This window comes from Pteronotus mesoamericanus, unplaced genomic scaffold (genome assembly GCF_021234165.1).
Source record: "Pteronotus mesoamericanus isolate MK-2021 breed Mesoamerican mustached bat unplaced genomic scaffold, CSHL_Meso_final contig_59, whole genome shotgun sequence".
Taxonomy (NCBI): domain Eukaryota; kingdom Metazoa; phylum Chordata; class Mammalia; order Chiroptera; family Mormoopidae; genus Pteronotus; species Pteronotus mesoamericanus.
This window is the reverse complement of record NW_026555206.1, coordinates 7122845-7143125: the sequence shown is the minus strand read 5'-3', so window position 1 is coordinate 7143125 and position 20281 is coordinate 7122845. Positions and strand designations below refer to the sequence as shown.

Here is a 20281-nt window from a genome sequence, read left to right as displayed (position 1 = left end):
TTTACGCCTGCCCTTGCCGCTCAGCGCACTCCCTCGCAGGCCTAATTGCTCCCAATCTGTGGGAGGCCTTGCCAGCCCCTGGGAGCCCTCGCTGGCCGGCGCGGGTCACACACACGCTCGCCAACCCTCGCCGGCCTCTCGGCACAAGTGTGGGTGCCTGCACTGGGTGGTTTCAGGGTATGTATGTGTGCTTTTCGTCTTTTGGCTCTTTGGGGGTGTGGCCTCTTCCCGCACAATGGAGACTAGGCAAGGAGAAGGAGTCGGGAATCCCCGGTTCCTCCTCCCATTCTTTCTCCAATGCCTCCGTTTCCAGTCTCTCCTCAGGGGTCTCTGGGCAGTTCTGTGACCCCTTCAGCCAAGGATCCACCCCCTGTGTGGACTGCATTTCAATCTCAGGCAGTCTGGTTCATGAGCGCCTGGCTTCTGCCTCTTTGGGGTCACGCCTTTCCAGCCCACAATGGAGACTACAGAACAGGGAGGGAGTCAGGACACCCAGTTCCTCCTCCCGTTCTTTCCCCAACGCCTCCGTCTCCAGTGTCTCCTCAAGGCTCTCCCAGCCAGTCTGCACTCAGCCCCCCAGCTCACATGCCAGAAATTCTTTTGACTACAATTACAGAACATCTGACTAAATGTGATTTAAATCATAAACACATTTATTACCATATTTCATTAACTCTAAGATGTCATTGAATGTAAAATGCACCTTTATGCCACCACTGTTTTGCATAAGAAAAAAATGCTGTGAAACTGTGATGCAATTTTTGTTTTCCTGTCACATCTGTTGTGAGATGTAACTTGATCTCAGAAGTGTTAAATGTGAAAAAGAATAATACAGGTCTTAGAATTGGCAAAATGTGGACCTCTGGCCAAGATGGAGGTGTAGGTAGATACACTTTACTTCCTTGTACAATCAAAAGAAGGATGACAACAAATTTAAAAACAAAAAATAACCAGAACTGCTAGAAAATCGAACTGTATGGAAGTCTGACAACAAAGGAGTTAATGGAGAAACATTCACCCAGACCTGTAGGAGGGGTGGAGATGGGCAGCCAGGGAGCAGAGGACATGCACAAGGCTACAGCTGGAAGATGGGGTCAGGGAGGAGGTGGCTGGTGAACTGGATGGTCCCACAGTGGCATGCAGATAAACTGCGAGGAACAGCTGGGGAGCTAGACAGACTGCACAATCCAGGGTTCCAGTGCAGGAAAAGAAAGCCTCAAAACCTTTGGCTGTAAAAACCTATGGGGGTTAAGGCTGCAGGAGAAATACCCAGACTCACTGGAGGGTTCATTGGAGAAACCCACAGGGTCCTAGAACTTACACAAACCCATCCACCCTGGAATCAGCAGTATAAGGGCCCAAATTACTTGTGGGTAAGTGACTGAAAGCCTGCTGAGGGCTGAGCAAGCAGCATTGTTCCCTCTCAGACCCCTCCCCCACAGACAGCATCACAATGCAGTGACCCAGGTCGCCCTGCCCTGATAAATACCTAAGGCTCCACCCCTTCCAATGTAACAGGTATGCTGAGACAAAGAAATATGGCCCAAATGAAAGAACAGATCAAAGCTCTAAATATAGAAGTAAGTGATGAAGAGATAAGCAACCTATCAGCTGCATAGTCAAAACACTGATAATCAGGATGCTCACAGAAATAGTTGAGTATGGTTGCAAAATGGAGGAAAAAGTAAAGACTACACAAAGTGAAATAAAGAAAAATATACAGGGAACCAACAGTAAAGGGAAGGAAACTGGGACTCAAATCAATGATTTGAGCAGAAGGAAGAGATGAACATTCAACCAGAACAGAATGAAGAAGAAACAAAAATTTTTAAAAAATGAGGAGAGGCTTAGGAACCTCTGGGACACTTTAAACGTTCCAACACTTGAATCATAGGGGTGCCTGAAGGAGAAGAGAAAGAGCAAGAAAGTGAAAACTTATTTGAACAAATAATGAAGGAGAACTCCAATCTGGCGAAGGAAGTGGACTTCCAGGAGATCCGGGAAGCTCAGAGAGTCCCAAAGAAGTTGGACCCAAGGAAGCACACAGCGAGACACATCATGATTACATTACCCAAGATTAAAGATAAGGAGAGCATTTTAAAAGCAGCAAGAGAAAAGGAGACAGTTACCTACAAAGGAGTTCCCATAAGACTATCAGCTGATTTCTCAAAAGAAGCCTTGCAGGCAAGAAGGGACTGGAAAGAAGTATTCAAAGTCATGAAAGGCAAGGACCTACATCCAAGACCACTCTATCCAGCAAAGCTGTCATTTAGAATGGAAGGGCAGATAAAGTGCTTCCCAGGTAAGATAAAGTTAAAGGAGTTCATCATCACCAAACCCTTGTTATATGAAATGCTAAAGGGACTTATCTAAGAAAAAGATCAAAAACTATGAACAGTAAAATGACAACAAACTCACAACTATCAACAGCTGAACCTAAAAACAAAAACAAACTAAGCAAACAACTAGAACAGGAATAGAATCACAGAAATGGAGATCAGGGGAGAGGAGGAGCGGGGAAAATGGGGAAAAAGGTACTGGGAATAAGAAGCATAAATAGCAGGTATAAAATAGGCAGGGGGAGATTAAGAATAGTATAGGAAATGGAGAAGCCAAAGAACTCATATGTACAACCCATGGACTTGAACCAAGGTGGGGGGGGGGACGTGGCGGAGCTGGTGGGACAGGGGTGCAGGGTGGAAGAGAATAAAGGGGAGAAAAAAATGGGACAACTGTAATAGCAAAATCAATAAAATATTTATATATATTAAAAAATAGGAAAATTAAAAAAAGAATGGAATGAAGAAGAAAAAAAAAGCTAATCCTGTTCCCAATCAAGCTCTTTTATAATCATTCTGATCATTTATAATCATTAGATTTAATGCCCTCAGGAAGAGCACCTCCCTCTGTCCCAGCTTAGTCAGGAAAGTTGGTGTTGCATCTCATTGGCCATGGTCATTCCCTGTGCCTGCCTCTCCCTGAACCCATCACTGCAGCCCAGAGAAGGAGCTGCAGAAGACTCAAGGCCAATGGCACCGAGAGGAGAAGAGAGGGGCTCTCCTAGAACACACATGGAGTATCATTTTAGCAGAAGAATGAAGGATGCTGTGTTATAACAATCGTAGGTGTCTTCCCTGAGCCTTCTTCTCTCTTTCCTAAGCACACTACCAACCCAGGGTCTCAGCATATCAGCACTCCTATGACCGAGGGAGATGTTCCCAAGAAGATCTACATCAGCTAGTAAGGAGTAGTGACAAGATCATCTGTCCTGGGCCACAACTTCATGGAGCGTGAAGGGTAAGGAAGGGTGTAGCTGTCCAAAGGTGAGCCTGACTCAGCTCCCCACTCTATAGTATCGCAAAAGGAATTGACAAGAAAGTGACTGTGTTTAAGTCAACTCTTGCCTCTTACAGAACCTCAATGGCAATCATCCACAAATATTTATATCTCCCCTCCATATCTGCAAGTTGGTTGGGGTGGGTTAGGATAGACTATGCTCATTGATTCTTAGCTCCCAGTCGGGTTTGGATCTGCTGCACAGACCTCTCATTAGCCTGGAAACAACAGCTACCTGGGACATGATGCTCTTCTTACCTGATGACAGAAGTACAGGAGAGCAGGGCACTTCTATCCCCTGTGCACTTCACCTCTGCTAACATTCTAATGCCCAAGAAAGTCACACGGCCAAGCTCAAAGTCAACTGGTAGGAAGTATGTTTCCCTACCATGTTGCAAAGATGAGGAAATACAATACCAGTACTAGGAAGAGAGGACTTGAGACCAATAATTTAATGGACCACAGAAGGTAATCAACGAATGACCTCCCCCACAGGCTCAGCCTTTTTAACTGATTTGCCTGTTGTAGTGAAAGTTCAGCCTTGAGCACTAAAGCTCAATAAAAATGCCTTTCCCAGATTCCAACAGAGAAATTCTAACTCTTAGGAAATTACAATAAAGATGCATAGCTTTTAAAATATCAGAAAATACCTTGGCAACTTATAAAAAGCAGAAGGGCTTTGCCTATTTTATAAAGTAATTTGCATATACCTGCATAAGGTTCCCACCTGTACTTTCATGCATTTAGGTTGACTATATTAAACTCAGTGATTTTTTTTTTTAAAAATGCCTTGTCCATGATCACATGATCTATCTGGGGTAAATGAGGAGGACATGGGAGAGCCCTGAGCTCTTTGTGGAGGCCACACACCTGGATTGGAACAACATTTGACAGAGCTTACTTTTCTTCTGTCCACTGCCTTCAACAGTGTCCCTTGAATCATTAGAAAGCCCAGGTCAGGTGATAATCATATCTGAAAACTGGAGTTGACTAAGTCTTCCTGACTTCCATAGCTAGGGGCTGGCCTGAGGCAACCCCTGCTCTCTGAGAGAGTGATGTGATCAGCATCTTCTCTTCTCTCTCATATTGCCTCCTGCAGACTTCTGAGGTCACAGCGTATGGAGAGAGGAAGGAAAGAGAGTATGGAAAGTTCTATCTTGATGGTCTCAAAGATGGCCTTTTGTATGCTCTCCAGATCTGGAAGAGGTTTAATGCTCTCATGGACACTTTGAAAAGTTTCTTAAAGACCAACTTCCCTTTCCCGCTTCCAGTCCACCGCTCCCAACTCCAGAGCTATATGTAGTTCCCTTTATCCAAGCAAATAAATCAGAAGCCACTTACTTTCTCCTCAGCCCATAGAAAGTTCACCTTCTGGTACTTTCTGCAGCTATCCCACCAGCTCTCTGGCAGGCCTTTGGGCCAGGATCTGAGGTGACCATGTGCCACCCCTTTCATTCATGCAGCCTACCTCTGCTCATGGAAATATGCACACATTCCATGTGCTGACAAACCCCAGGAGCAGGCCAGTGGCAATTCCCCACACTCAGGCCCACACTCCCACCACAAGTGGTGGATCTAGTCCCTGAGGTCCACAAGCCTTTGACCATTCGACAGAGTGTAGCTACTTCCCAACATAACAACAGCTTAGTCTTGTCTCTACTTTTTCTCTACCATCACAAGCCAGAAGCCACAAGCACCAGTCCATTTCCTTACAAACTCCAGGGGATACCAAGCAAGCTCTCAGAATGGTTCTGCTGAAGCCAGCACCCTCTGGGCCTGAGGGAAGGGAATAGCTACTCCACCTGTCTTTCCTGGTGGTGGTCCCCCATCACAGCCCCAGCCCTCACCAAAGGAATATCACAAATCCTTTACTCCACTCTCTCAGCCTTCTCTTTCTCACTATGGGCGAGTTGTCCAACTGGTTCTCAACCAACTTTAAAAATCTGCATTGTAGTCTATCAACGCCCTTTGGAATTTGATAGTTAACTTCTTAGTGTTTCAGCCAAAACATCTTAACATCTAAAACAATTTAACATCTTGATACTTTTTTTTAAAAAAAAGCCTTTTTTATCAGTCCCCTGGGAGATGTCCTCATGTATCTCATTGGTTAAAACACTGTCCAGTGGCCACCCCTAGCTGCAAAGAAGGCTGGTCAAGTCACAATCTAGGAAAGGGGCATGAGAGAGCCCTGCAGGGCTTGGACCATTCAGAATCAATCCCTGGAGCTGAGCACATCACTGCACCTCACAAAATCTGGGTTCTGCTTTGAGCAACTAAAAAGTTGGAGCAGGGGTGGAGTGAATAGTGGAGACTCAGTGGTAAATTAAACATTGTTTACCACAATGGCCCTAGTTGATAAGACTGCAACCCTGAGTGGCCAACAATCCTTGAGACTGTTGCATGGCCAGAGGCGACAATTCAGAAAAGACAAGCCTTGCTTCAGTCCCTGACTTCTGCTCTGAGGGTCGGCCCTGGTGGTCAAGAGATCTGAAGCTGGAACAGCTGATGTCAAACCGTGCCACCCACTCCTAGCTGAGTGGCCTCAGGCAACTTATCGCCTCAGTGTCCCTCATCTTCCAACTGGTAAAGTGGGAATAAAAGTCTCACAGAACCTGCCCCCTCTTTCATCTCCTGCCTTAGTTAAAGCTCTTAGTTGCAAGTGGGAGAAATAAACACACACTAGCTTAGGAAAAAGAAAGAAAGGTAATTCATTGACTCATCCAGGGATAGGTGGCTACCAGCATGCAGGACCGGGGCATTACCAGGCCTCCAGCTCTGCTCCATGCTCCTTGCTGGCTTTGTCCCACACTGTCCTCTACACAGGTGCTCCCAACTGTGGCACACTTGGCTCCTTCAGCTCAGCAACACCCACAGAAATAGCGGTGTCTCTTGCCCTGCAGATCCCACAAAAATTCCAGGGTTTATTTCAATTAGGTCATAGCCTGTCCCTGAACCATGGGCAAAGCCCCAGAACAGAAGTGAACTGGCGATGTGGGGAAAGAGAGGAGACTGGCTTCTATCAGCTACTATGTGGGCAGGAGGGGTGAAAGTAATTCCCAAGAAAGAAAAGGCTGCTAGGCAGGGGCAGGAAGGAGGGAGACCTGGGCAAGGGGACACAGGACACTCCTGGGAGGCAGGAGTGAACCCTGAGCCCCCCCAGCTCCATCCTAGGACACTGAGTGGCTGTCCATAGGATGGGACACATTTGGAGCCAGCATGGGGAAGTGAGGGACAAGGACAGATACTTCCTCCAAGCTCCTGCAAAAAAGGGACTAGAGGAAGTTAATACTTAAGCCTCCCTAATAAGACTGGAAGAAAGAGATGATGCTGGGAGTGGGAGAATCCTTCCGACCTCACAAAGAGGCTCCTGGGGTGACCAGGGTGGAATTTATATAAATGTGAGAGATGCAGACTTCCACATGTTTCTCAACATGTCTTTATCCTGCTCTGGCCTCTGTTTCTAAATGATGAGAGATGACACTTCCTCAGATGGGGCTGATTCTTAAGGTTAATTGAAAGCGGCCTTTCTCCTGAATCATCCATTGCACTGAATTATTAATCATCTGTAGGCATTTACAGGACTTTAAACACTTGGACTTCCTGCCACCCTCCTTGGAAATGCTTTTGCCAGTGGAAATATGACTTCCCCTTGGCCATGGAAAAAAGAAGCCATGTCTACTGCTGTTTACAGATTTCTCAGCTTTGAGAGACCGAGCAAGGAACAAAATCTGAAAACAGGAAGCAAAGCCAGGGAACAGCAAACCAGGAAGCCATTCTGCTATGTGCAGTCGGCTCCAGGGCAGCCTGGTCTCAGAGCCCCTGTGGGACCATGGACAGAAGGGAGACTGACTACAGTGCTGTGGCTTTTGTCCTAGTTCATGGTCACCAGCATAGAAAATGGTCTCCTGGGGTCTTTCATGGATGGGCTCCTCAGCCGGTCAGTGGGAAGGAAAGAATGAGGGGGCCAGGTGACAGGTCCAGTTCTACCACTTAACTAGATGGGCCATGGCACCTCTTTGATTTAATTGCCTCACCTGAGGGGGTGGTACCTACCCTGCAGGGCTGACATGAGACAGGGATTGATGGGATCTTGTACATCAAGACTGTGTCATAATGCCCAGACCATAGGATCAGCAAGAAAGGTGAGTTCCTTCCTGCCACCTGCGCTCTTTTTCCCAATGGGAGAAAAAACACTCAAAGCTCAGCAGGCTGGCCCTAGCCTGGTGGCTCCATTGGTTGGAGTGTAATTCCATATACCAAAAGGATATGGGTTCAATTCCTGGTTAGGGCACCTATGGAAGGCAACGGATCAATGTTTCTCTCGCATATCGATGGCTCTCTCTCTCTCTCAAATCAATAAACATATCCTCAGGTGAGGATTTAATAGGTTAAAAAAACAAACAAACAAACAACCCTCAGCAGCAGGCTGGCTGAATGTGTAAGATGCTTGCAGACAGAGCTAGCAGTTTGAGTACAAGACCCCACAGCTGGCATCCAGAGCAGGCCAAGGAGGTCCTGTCAGGTTCAAACCCTGGGCCCTGATTGTGTGCCACATGAACGGTGGTGGCAGAAACCAGAGCACAGCTCCTCCTGAGTGCACAAGCCCTTCACCCACCACCAGCAGCACAGCTGTGGGTCCAGAAGCAGATATTGGGACTGTTGAACCAGATAAGACATAGTCCTGCTGCCCTGGTCAGTGTGGCTCAGTTGGTTGAAGCATCATCCTGCAGGATGAAAGGTAACAGGTTTGATTCCTGGAGAGCACATATCCAGGTTGTGGACTTGATCCCCAGGAGAAGGCAACCAATTGATGTTTCCCTCTCATATCCTTGTCTCTGTCTCTCTATCTCTCTCCCCTCTGCCTCTCTCTCCCTTCCTTCCTCTCTTTAAAAACAATTAAAAAAATGTCATCAAGTGAGAATTAAGGAAAAAAAAAAAAGCCGTGGCCCTGCCTTCATGGAGGTCCTGATCTGAGAGAGTGAGGGTGCTGACAGCCCCAAGCACTGAGCACTACACAGGGATGGAGGGTGAGAATAGGGCTGGAGAACCCGGAAGACATAAGCTGGGGAATGGGCTGAAGATCCAATCTGAAGAGCAGACAGGAGGTTGACACAGTGCTCCAGACTGCTCCAGGTAAGGGACGATGGAGGCCTAGGTAAAGCTTTTGGTGGTGATGGAGATGGGCAGAGGAGGAAGAGCTGGCAGGAATTGGCCACTGCTTGGATGTGGGTGGTGAGGGAAAGGGGCCAGGGAGGATGATGGGAGCCCTTGAAAGGCACAACATGGGGCTGGGGAAGGATGGGCAGCTCTGGGTCTGGCAGTTATTCACTGGCCACAAATCTCCATTTTCCAGTAGAACCTACTCCCTTCCCCATACCCAAAGGAGCCAAGTGCAGTACAGACCCAGCCATGGAGGTGGCTGGGCACAGACGGGACTGGCAGGCCACACAGGGAGCTTGGGGTTGGGAGGTCATGGCAACTGAAGGGTTACCCTGCAGGGGACACATGGACCTTGCTAACCTTCTGGTTCCAGCCTTGGGGTGCACGGAGAGCTCCAATCAGCAGAAGGAAGGAGAATGTGAACCACCTCTCCCAGAGGGCTATATGAACACTGTGGTCTGTACAATAATGGCTCCAAAGACACCTGTGTCCTAATTCCTGGACCCTAAGAATAGGTTACCTTACATAGCAAGAGGGACTTTGCAGCTGTGATTAAATTAAGGGTCTTGAGATGGGGAGATTACCCTGGACTATCTGGGTGGGCCCCATGTAATCACAGGTGTCTTTAGAAGAGGGAGGCAAAAAAAGTTGATGTGAAGATGAAGGGGACTTAGAGAGATTAGAAAATGCTGCTGCTGGCTTTGAAGATGAAGAATGGGGCCATTTGCTGGCAGCTTCAAGAAGGTGGGAAAGGCAAAGCAATGCAGCCCTACCTTCCATAATAGTAAGATAATAAATTTGTGTTTTTAACTACAAACCCTGGGATGGTTTTTAAAAAATTGTGGTAATTCATTACAGCAGCAACAGGAAACTAATACAGACTTCCAACTCAGGCATGAGGGGAAAGATGGAGAAGTTTTAGGGGGACCCAGGCCCTTTTCCTGAAACACCACCCCAATGCCAGCCCTGCAGAAGCAGAGGTCAGGGCCCCAGGTTCTCCAGACACTCCAGCCAATATGACCAGGTCCCCTGAGGACAGGTTTGCAGAAGAAAGGCCTGGTGTGGGGGGGGGGGGCGCGGCGGGGTTCCCTGCCCACAACAGGTTCCTAACATGGTACAGGGATGGAGCAGAGACAGAGGCCCCACTCCCACTCCTCTGGGACAGTTTCAGGGTGCAGGGTCATGCCTTCTTACCATCTCACACCAGTCCAGACCCCAAAGGAGAGTGGCCACACTTCCTATGCACACAGGCATCAAAAGGCTCCCAGGCCCTGCTCCTGTGTGGGACCTCAGTTCACCACCCACCCTCCCGCAGGTCATCCGGGGTTCAGGCAGGCCAGAGCCTTGCACACCCACCGCCTGAAGGCTCTGCATCTTGTCCACCCCACCTTCTCCATCCTATGACAGGCACAGGTACCCCTCGGGAGCACAGCCCAGGTTGGGTCTTTGGATGAAACCTTCAGGGCTGGAAAACAAGACCAAGTCTCCCTTCTCCCACACGCATATATTCCTTTGCCCACCTCCGGGTCTCAGACGTTCCCACCAGAGTCCTCCACTGGGACGTTGTGCAGGCTGCGTGAGGAGGCGCATCCCCTCACAGGGCACCTGCCGGTGGGAGCAGGCAGAGGACCTGGAGGAGCCTTCCCCGAGCCTCTCTGTCAAGGCTGCGTCCACCAGCCTCGACTGGCGCTATCCCTGCGGTCCGATAATAGTTACTATAATTATAGGTGCTGAGGGTGCGGAGGCGCCCTGGCGACGCCAACCTCGGTTAGATACTCTCCCTAAAAGGGTTGGCATGCCCTGCTCCCCTCCCCCTTGGTCCAGTCACGGCTCTAAGTGCCCCGTACATATATTAACTTTAGAGGGACTACTATTATTAACCTGACTGAGGAAAGTGACCTGAAATAAATTGCCCAAATAGCACAGCCGGCGCGTGGGGAGCCGGAGTTGGAGCCCAGGTGGTCGGATTGCAGAAGCCACGCTCGCCACGCTTCATTATTTTGTCTATTGAGAGGGCGAACCAGGACAGTGAAGCAACGCACCGCGCGCCACGGAGGTCAGGCGGGCAGCATGGGGTCCGGGCCCGGGAACTACGCCCTGGCATCCGGGAAGCCCCTGGAGCCCACAGACTTGCAGCAGGTGAAACGCATCCCTAGGCGATGCTTGCCCAGGCCGCCAGGTGTAACGGGCCAGGTAGCCCTCTATCTGAAGCGGGCGGAGAAGGCACCGGCTCTGTCCTCCGGTAGGCGGTGGCCCTAGCACCGCACCCCGTCCGCAGCCACAGGGAGCCCGGAGCGCCCGTCCCGCCCCGCCTGGGGCCCAGCGATTTCCGGGAGCGCCAGGTCGGCTCCGCGCCCCTCCTGAGCCAGGCCCAGGCCACGGCCAGGCCGGGGCGGGGCTGCAGCCTCCGGGCGCCGAGTCCTTGCCCCCGCCGTCCACCGCCGCAGGCCCACAGCACAACAAGGGGCAGCCCCCGCGCCCACCTACGGCCCCACGACGCACTTCAACAGTCTGACTCGCAGCAGCGGCGGCGGGAGGCGCGGAGAGCAGAGAGACCGAGCCCCGGGCTGCACCCCGACGGCCAGCCGGAGCAGCCCCATGGCTGGTAAGTGCTCTCGTCTCCCCACCCTTGCCCTCAGCGCGGCGCACCGGCCCCTAGGCCACTTTCCCCCACCCCGCCAGCCCCCGCTGGGGCGCAGCCCCTGTCCTGCCCCCCGGCTTATAGCGGGGTGCGGGGTGGAGTCGAGAGTGAGGTTGGCTCCTCGCGGCCAGTTGCGGCCAGGAGGTTGTGGGGGCCTTGTTTTCTCACCACCCCGCGCGGTCCAGAGCCCCGAGCCCGGAAGCCACGCGCCTGCACGTAAGCCAAAAGAGGCCCCCTTCTTTGCTCCTGAGACCCAGTGTCCAAGCGCTCTCGGCGCGCCCTAGGTGGAGCCTTCCAGCTCCCTGAAAATGTGGCGGTTAGGTGCCAGGTGCAAAGGATCCTCCGTGTGTCTCCGTTTCTCACACCTGCTGTCCCCATTCTCGTCCACAACCCCTCCAGCGCCTCCCCCGGACTCCCTGAGGTGTGTTCAACTCTTGACAGAGTTGAGGGAAGGAGTGAGTTTTAGAGAAAGTTACAGAATTCAAACTTGAGTCCAGCCTCTCAGCAGGTTTTAGAACCCTAAGCGATGGAGTCCTGAATGTGACCCAGGGCATCATCCCTTCCTCGGCTTTCCTTAAGTGCCTGGTGCCCACACCCAGCCCACCCTCAAGCCCGAACAGGATTCCAGGGAAAATGAAGGTTCTGGTAAAAGACAGTTTAATTTCTACTCAGGAGCAAAAGAAAACGGCTCATTTCAGCAGGTATCCCAACGGCTTTCCAAGGGAAACCAGAAGGTGCTGCCCAGGGCACTTGGACCCCAAGGGAAATGGCTTTTGGGTTGAGACCCAGCAGAGTCCAGCCAGCAGCCCCCCTCCCCAGCAGACCAGAAAGCCTGGTGTCCAAATTCTACCCCCAGCAGGCCAGTGGCGTGAAGGGGCATCACAGGCCTGCTGGTCTCTGCCCCCAGAGCAGGTGGCCCTGGTGATTGGGGGCATCTTTGGGGGTCTGCTGCTGCTATTGTTGATCGGGATGAGCTGCTGTCTCTGGAAGAGGATTTGTGCCACGTTCACCTATGAGGAGCTGCCAGGGACCGGGGCCGTCTCCAGCCTACAGGGGCACAAGCTCTGCCCCCTGCAGGGGGGGACCCAGACAAGCAGGTGAGACAGGATGTGGGGCCCAGTGCGCCTTGCTTAGTACCCTCTCTGTGACATTTCCCTTGAAGTGGGGTGGGAAGGAAAGGTCTGTTTATGAAGCACAGCCTGTGTGCTGTTGTTGCCAAGCCAGGAGCTATCACAAAGAAACTCCCACATCCTCATCACAGCCATGAGACAGGTGTTATGAAGCCCATTGTCCAGCTGAGAAAACTGAGGCTCAGAGGATATAAGTAGTAAGTGGGAGAACAGGCATTCAAACCCAGGCAGGCTGACCCCAGAAGCTGTGCCCCTCCAACTCACCACTGCTATGGTATCAGACAGAGTTCTTGCCTCTGGTATTCAACCCCTCTGCGCAAGTGCTCTGAGGCCACACCATTTCCTTGCCACCTATGTGTCATCACTCTGCTTCTGGACAGGCCACCAGGTGTGCCATTTGTGGTGCCCCCTTTCCTCCAAAGTCAAGACCGGGTGTCCCTGCACAACAGAGAGCGGACCCAGGTGCAACGGGACCCCCGCTGCCCAGACCCGGATCCCCTGCCACACAGCAGCAACAGCAACCTTGGTGAGCGCTTCTGCTAGGGCCTGTCCAGGGGTCAGGGTCTGCTCAGGCCAGAGGCAGGCCCTTCTGCTGTCACGGCCTGGCTCTGGAACATTGCCTGGATAGACCCAGAGATGCCAGAGTTGGCCACTCTTTCCAGGTATTTGGGTTTACCAAGTGCATGCTGCACCCCAGCTGGGGCCTGATAGGGCCTCATGTGCCCTTTCGGAATTAGACCTCACCATGCCTCTGGAGGGAGAGGGACTATCGCCCCATTTTACACATTCTTAAACAGGCTTGGAAAGTTAGCTGTGCCTTGCCCAAGGTCACAGAGGCAGTAAGCATCTGAAAAATGGAGCCCTCGTGTTCCCAGGTGCAGGACCCAAGCTGGGTCCTGTTCCAGGATGATGAAGAGGGCAGAATGGTAGGAACTGGACACAGGATTCTGCCCACCTTTTTTGCTCTGAAAGCTTCCCAGGAACCACCAGTCATCCATTGGTCCTTCTAATTTGAAAAGAAAAAAAAAAGAGGCAACACTTTATCACTGAGACATCCTCTGGACACCACAGAAAGGGGCCAGACCAAGTGCTGGCCACTGTGACCCCCTCCCGCCCCTGCCAAGCGGGCCCTAACCTCTGGGGGTGAGGATTGATCACAGGGGATAGGAGTTGAGTGAATACTGGGGGCTTTGCTGGAGGCCCCAGGGAGGAGCAGGCCTGGATGTACAATGCCTTAGTCTAAGAAGGCCTCCTAGAGGAGCTGCACTAGAGAGAAGGACTCCATTCAGTCAGGAGAAGCAAGTGGGGCACATATGGTCAGAAGAGGCCACAGGAGAGGCCTAATCAAGGCTCAGTCAAGAAGGGGTGGGCCAGGAGAGGGAGATAAAGCCCAGAGATTGCTGTCCCCAGTCCTCTGCCTTCCTCTGGCCTGCCAGACCTCCCAGCCCCTGTGTTGCAGGAGATGCATGTGTGGTGGGGACCATCAACCCAGAGCTGTACAAGTTTCCAGAAGACAAGAGTGAGACCCACTGCCCAGAGGGCTGCCTGGGGCGGCTGTGGTTCTCTGTGGAATATCAGCAGGAGGCTGAGCGACTACTGGTGGGCCTGATCAAGGCACAGTGGCTACAGGTGCCCTCAGAGACCTGCAGCCCACTGGTGAAGCTCCACCTGCTGCCTGATGAGCGGCGCTTGCTCCAGTCCAAGACCAAACGCAGAACTGCCAACCCGCAGTTTGACGAACACTTCATCTTCCAGGTACGGTGTTTGGAGAAGGCAGGGTCTGGGAAGGAGCAGTCATCCTGCAGGAGAACCCCAGCATCCTATACTGGCCAGGGTCCTGTGGCCCCCAGAACCCCTGTGCCACAGGCCCTGCCTCACCCCGCCTGTCAGGTCAGGGCGCTGAAGGGCCTGAAGAGCCTTGAACTCCAATGGCAGAGGCAGGGGCAGGGGAGAGACTTGGAGGGTGAGGGGGCAGAGAGCCAGGCTCCTCCTTCCCAGGTTGCCTGGAGGAGACCAAAAAAAAGAAAAAAAATTATTGAATCACCTCCTGAATGCCAGGTCCTGGCCCAAGGGGCATGGAGGAAGCACTCCAAAGCCCTGGAACACTATGGGGTTTCTGCCAAGGATATCCAAGGAAGGGAGAGGATGAGACCTCCAGGCCCCTTGGAATATGGACAGAAACTCACCTATCCTGTCAGAGGCCAATGCAGAACCTAAGTGCCATTGCTGTATGTTGGGCTGCCTGGCTAAGGGTCTGGAGGTGCCATGGCTGTGAGGGCACTGAGCCAAGCTCACAAAGGCCTGGGAACCTCAGCAGGTGGCTGGGGGCCCTTATGGGAAGACAGCAATCAAGAGCTGCTGAGAGGACTTAGACAAACTTTAAAAAAATATATATTTTATTTATTCATTTTTAAAGAAAGGGGAAGGGAGAAAGAGAGGGAGTGAAGTATTGAAGTGCGAGAGATACTTTGATCTTGCTCACCCCCAAATGGGGACCTGGCCCACAACCCAGGCACGTGCCCTGACTGGGAATCAAACCTGCAACCTTCTGGTTCACAGGCCGGCTCTCAATCCACTGGGCCATACCAGCCATGGTGAGGCAAACATTTTTAAGCACTGGTCATTGGGCTGGATGCAAGGTGAGGAGAGACCAGTCAGCATCCCGCAAGACTGTGACTGCAGAGGCCAGAATCCTGATTCTTGCCCTGTTCTGAGGCTGAGAACTGAGAAAATCCTGGGGCGTCCATGATCCTAAGATCATAGAGCCCAGATCCTGGCTGTCCTGCTGGGGCCAAGGCTGTGAGAATTCACAGGTGAACATGTTCTTGTCAAGTCAGCAAGACCCAAAGTGTGCAGGCTGACTAATCAGCGTGGCCACACGTCATAGTCACATACTTATTCTCTTGTTCATCACTTCCCTGCCCTGTCCCTGCATTAACTTGATCCTGACCCTCTCTTGTGCTTTTAGGGGAAGGGAAGGAGGAAAATAAAAGAAAATCATTATTAATTAACTGCCTGTCCTAAGTCAGACACTGTGCTTGGGTTTCACAATCCAGGTAGTAAGAACAATTAACCTGTTTCAGGGTAAGGAGACTGAGTCTCAGGAAGAGGGAAGTTGGGGTGCTCAACCCAGATAGCAGAGGCAGGCAGGTTCTCTAGGCTCCAATGCAGGACCTCTCATACTTCTACATGCAGGCCAATCACTGGGAAGTCCTATGAAACAGTAGATTACACTTCATGGGTTGGGGGTGGTTCCTAAGGTCCTGCATTCCCAACAAGATCCAGGGGGTGGTGAATTCTGCTGGTCCTCAGACCACACTCCGTGTGGCAAGACTGACACACATTCCCACCTCCTGGGAGAACACTCCTGTACTGGCCACGCTGCTGTGAGGGGTCTCCAAAGATGCCTGGCTTTGGGGTCTACAGTCTCTGGTTGAGACAACCCTCACCAAAAGCTCCTGTGTCCAGAACAGTGTGCACACCATCCCTTCTCTTGTCTCTAATACAGTCCCCAGCCTAGCCCTCATCTCCCCCAGGTGTCTAGCAAGAGCATCACTCAGAGGGTACTGAGGTTCTCGGTGTACCATGTGGACAGGCAGAAGAAGCACCAGCTCCTGGGCCAGGTGCTCTTCCCCCTGAAGAACGAGACTCTGGCGGGCGACTGTAGACGCATTATCTGGAGAGACCTAGAGGCTGAGAGTCTGGAGGTAAAAGTCAAGGTCACTAGACAGATACCACTGTGCATCAGACCACTGTGGGCAGCCAGCAGGGGTGGACCAGCACCCCTACACGTGTGAGTCAGGGTGGTGGGCCTGGGTGGAGCTGCATAGGTGGAAGAGGGTATGTGGAGTCACTCCTGGGCAAGGAGGGGCTGCCTGAGGTTGTTTTGCCATGGATGTCAGATTACCTAGAACAACTTCAAAAATCTGTGTTTAGATTTCACATCTAGATCAGACAGCTGTGATAAGCAATACTCCAAATGGACCACCAAAAAATATATTTACCTGCCTTCCTCCAACCCCCAGGAAAGACCCATAGCTCAGAATAGGCTTTGGAATCATCCAGACCTGGGTTTGAAGCCTCAGCTCTGGTCCTCACCACTGTGTGATCTCCAGCACATCCTTTCGGCCCTCTAAACCTTAGTTTCTCCATCTATAAAAAGGTGGGTGGGTTTAAAGGAGGGAAAATGAATATGAGGTGGGATGTCACCTGGTCCCCTGGGCCTGACTGCTGGGAGAAAGGAAGAAGGCAGTGGGGTTCTCCCAGCACCTGCCCGTGTGACACGGTGCCTTCCTCTCGGCATCTCCAGCCCCCCTCGGAGTTCGGTGACCTCCAGTTCTGCCTCAGCTACAACAACTGCCTGAGCCGTCTCACTGTGGTTGTACTACGTGCCAAAGGCCTGAAGCTCCAGGACAACAAGGGCGTTATCAGTAAGCTTTCCCCTTGGGGCAGATCCTGCCCAGCAAGCTTGGGGCTGGGGCTGGGGCTAGAGTCCGACCCTCACACTCTGCCATCCAATTTCTACTTGCATACTGCACATCACAGAGCACTCACTATTTTATGATCTGCACCCTGTGTGGACATTGGTGTGAGAAGCCATTTCCTTATGTTGAACCCAGTGTTGCATCCCCTTGGCCTCCACCAAGGCCCCTAAGATTTCTGAGACCAAGTCAGCTCCTCCCTTTTCCAAAAGGAGGGTCTTGGCTCCTTGAATTATACTGCCCACCCCTCTTCCTGCCCTTCTGTGTAAGGATCCACTTCCTCCAGAGTGAGGCCCCACGCCTCCCTGCCCCCAGGGAGGTTCCCCTGAACACAGGCATGGCGCTCTTCTGGAAGCAGAGGTACCCCAGGCTGGCAGCCCGAATGGCTCTCTGCTTCCTCCAGCCTCCCAGACTGCAGGAGCTGGAGGAGCAGAGGTCCTGCACTGGTTCACCCCACACGCCCCATCCCTACGTGGGCCTCCACAAGGGGACAGCTGTCTGCCACCTGTTGGTCTTTGCATCTAAGTGAACATTGGTTTTTGGCCACCTATGTGTCTTTGCATTTTAAGCAAGCTGGCATTCAACTGTCCACTGCAGATCCAAAACCCATCTGAGCCCCACACCCAAACCTTGGCTTTCTGAAGGAGAAAGATGTTCAAGGGGACCCAGGGGTCTGAGCACCCAGTACCCAAGTGGGAGGAATGAGTGTGTGGTTCCAGGCCTCTGTGAACAAGGGCCAGCCAAGCTGTGGGTAGTTTGGAAGGCAGAGAGGAAGGAAGGGGAAGGGAGCTGAGCATGTCCTCCGCCCTGAGGCAGCTCACTAATCAACCCTGTTTCCCCTGGAAATGCCCTCTGGCTGCAGCAGCTGTGAGTAATGAGGTCCTGGCGGCAGAGTGGGCATGTGCCCTCCCTGCGACCTCCCACAGTCCAGAGGCTTGGGCCTTTGCCCGTACCTCTCAGCCCTCTGTCTGCACTGCCCCTCAGGTGTATTTGTCAAAGTGTCCCTGATGAACCACAACAAATTTATCAAGAGCAAGAAGACTTCAGCTGTGCTGGGGTCTACCCACCCTGTATACAGCGAGACCTTCAGCTTCAAGGCCGACCCCACAGAATTGGACACTGCCAGCCTCCGCCTGACAGTGCTGCAGGACACTGACGGGGACAGTAAGGCTGCTCCCGACCCCAGGGGGTGGGGTAAGGGCCAATGAGGGCTGCTGAGCATTCAGGCAGTGTGGACCCTCAGGAGAGCTCTGTTTCTGTTGTGTGCCCTAAGCAAACTAGGACTAAGACACTTGCCCAAGAACACAGCGCTTGCTAGTGAGAGAGCTGGGATTCATGCCCAGCCTTATTCCAGTTTGACTATCGTGCCCTAGAAAGGATGACTTCTGCTACCCCGTCCTGTGGCACATTGCAAGAGTCTGGCATGCAGCATGGCTGCCTGCCCTTGGCCAAGTGACCTGATGCTGTGGGTCACAGTGTTCCCTGCATTGCCTCGTGCCTTAACACAGCCTTCATGTCTTGGAAGTTATCCCAGCAGCTTCCCCACACTGCCCCATACCCCAGTGTCCACTATCACCATCCAGGGGAGCAAAGCTGGCTGGTCTCTGGGCCAGAGCTACCTTCTCCACTGTGACAGTTGGAGGGTGACAGTTTTGTTGAATGTTGAATGTATGAGTGGGCTGTTGAAAGAAGGCTTCTTTGTGGAGGGACACCTAGTCCCTCAGCTCTGATGTGAGGAAGGCATAAGGTGGCCCAGCAGGAGGGTGAGGAGTGGAGCAGGCGCCTTTGAAGGTCTGGCTCTTTACCTGGGCTTACTGCTCCTCTACACGCCCTCCTCCCAATGCTACGATCTCCAGCTCCTAAGATCTCTTTGGGGGCTATCAGCTGCAGCTCCAAGAGGGAGGGGGCTGGCTACTTCCTTGAAGGGGAGGAGTGAATGAGAAAGAGAAGGGGGGGCAAGAGAAAGATTGGACACTGGGGATGCCTGAAGCAATGTGGCTTCTGTGCCCCACAGAATGACACTGCTTTCTCTCCCTTGCAGGGAGCCTCCAGCTGGGCCGGGTGGTGGTGGGCCCCTACATGTATGCCCGTGGCAGAGAGCTGGAGCACTGGACCGAGATGCTCAGCAAGCCCAAGGAACTGGTGAAACGCTGGCACGCACTCAGCCGCACCACCGAGTCCTGACTGAGGTGGGACCTCGGGTCTGCTCAGGAGCCCGCTCTCCCCATGGTCATGTGTGACAGTCATTGTCCTGGACACCTCTTCCAACTCTTCCAATTTTCCAGCCTCTCACTGGGCTGTGGGGCAGCCTGACACAAGGGAATGAGAGCTGCTGTGCAGGAGAGAGAAGGTGACCCAACTCCCCAGCCTGAGAGACCTCCCCAACTCACTCCATCCTTCTTCTCTCATGGGCTGCCTGGGCTTAGAATCTGAGCTCCTGGTCATCACAGTCCCAATCTGGCCTGGAATCTCAGGCATTTGAGAGAAATAGTCTATTTAGCAATTGCATAGTTGTGTGTACAGAGCAAACATGGGTCCCGCCATCTTGGAAAGTTGATGATGTTCTGATGCTAAAGCTGAAGTTTTTCAGCTGTGGTATCTCTGTCTTCAGCCTAGCAGAGAAAACAAACTGCTCTGGAGGAAATATAAGGGTAAGGAGTGCATGGGTGGAATATCTCAAGCAGTTATTTCGGGTGGCCCATAGTAAATAGCACAGTCTGAGAATGGGATTTTGCCTATAGGTGTGGAACAGTCCCAGAATGTCTGGGCCATACCACATGCCCACAACTCAGGAAAGAGAGCTCTCTGTGATGGGGACTCATTGCTTCAGGATTTGCAGGACAATGCTGTGAAAAGCCTGTGTCAGCTCTGAGCATCAGCTCCCTATGCCAGGTTAGGAGGGCCTCTGTGCTAGGTCCCTCCTGGGGGCTATGTCAAATCCTGCCCGCACATCAGGCCAAGTGTGGCTCACAGCCCACCCTCCCAGAGTCCAACACCTCACACCCCTGGTCTCACAGGTGCTGGTTAACAATGGTCATCTCCTAATGCGCTTAGTTTAGGCAGAAATGGTGAAAACGCGGGGTTAAAACTGAGCCCATAGAGCTGAGAGCTTTTCCTGTAAACCTAGCAATTCCATTATAATAACTGAGTGGTAGGTGTCAGTGTAAAATTCATTAAGATGGAAGTTCCACAAACCACGGTCATCAACCCTCATGAAATCATACTTAAGAAGCAGGCCTTGTGCTTATCACTGTTACTTAACAGGCAATTTGAACTTGCAGAGTCTATGCATTGTTATTTTATAACTAGAACAAAACTTTAAACCAGCATCATCTCTTTTCTTATGCAATGAAGTGACTTCAGCAAAAGACTGAAGCACAGATGATAAAAGAATGCTGTGGCTTTTTATCTGACTTTTTCCCTGAATTCCAAACCCCTTACCTACACCTTTCTTATCCTTATAAAAATGGTCAGTTTAAAATGGAATTTAGGATGGTCTGGTAGGGTACAAGCCTGCTGTTTTCTCAGACCAC

The 20281-nt window shown here is 51.9% G+C and overlaps 1 protein-coding gene across 1 annotated transcript; it reads left to right on the top strand.

The window, feature by feature from the left end:
• Positions 1-10959: 10959 nt before the first annotated feature.
• LOC129076335 (synaptotagmin-15-like) lies at positions 10960-18932 on the top strand. Its single transcript, XM_054580499.1, has 8 exons — positions 10960-11101; positions 12045-12234; positions 12648-12793; positions 13727-14022; positions 15804-15974; positions 16577-16697; positions 17733-17912; positions 18790-18932. Exons 1-8 carry the CDS (start codon positions 11095-11097, stop codon positions 18930-18932), a joined length of 1254 nt encoding a protein of 417 aa, XP_054436474.1. The 5' UTR covers positions 10960-11094.
• The last annotated feature ends 1349 nt before the right edge of the window (positions 18933-20281 follow it).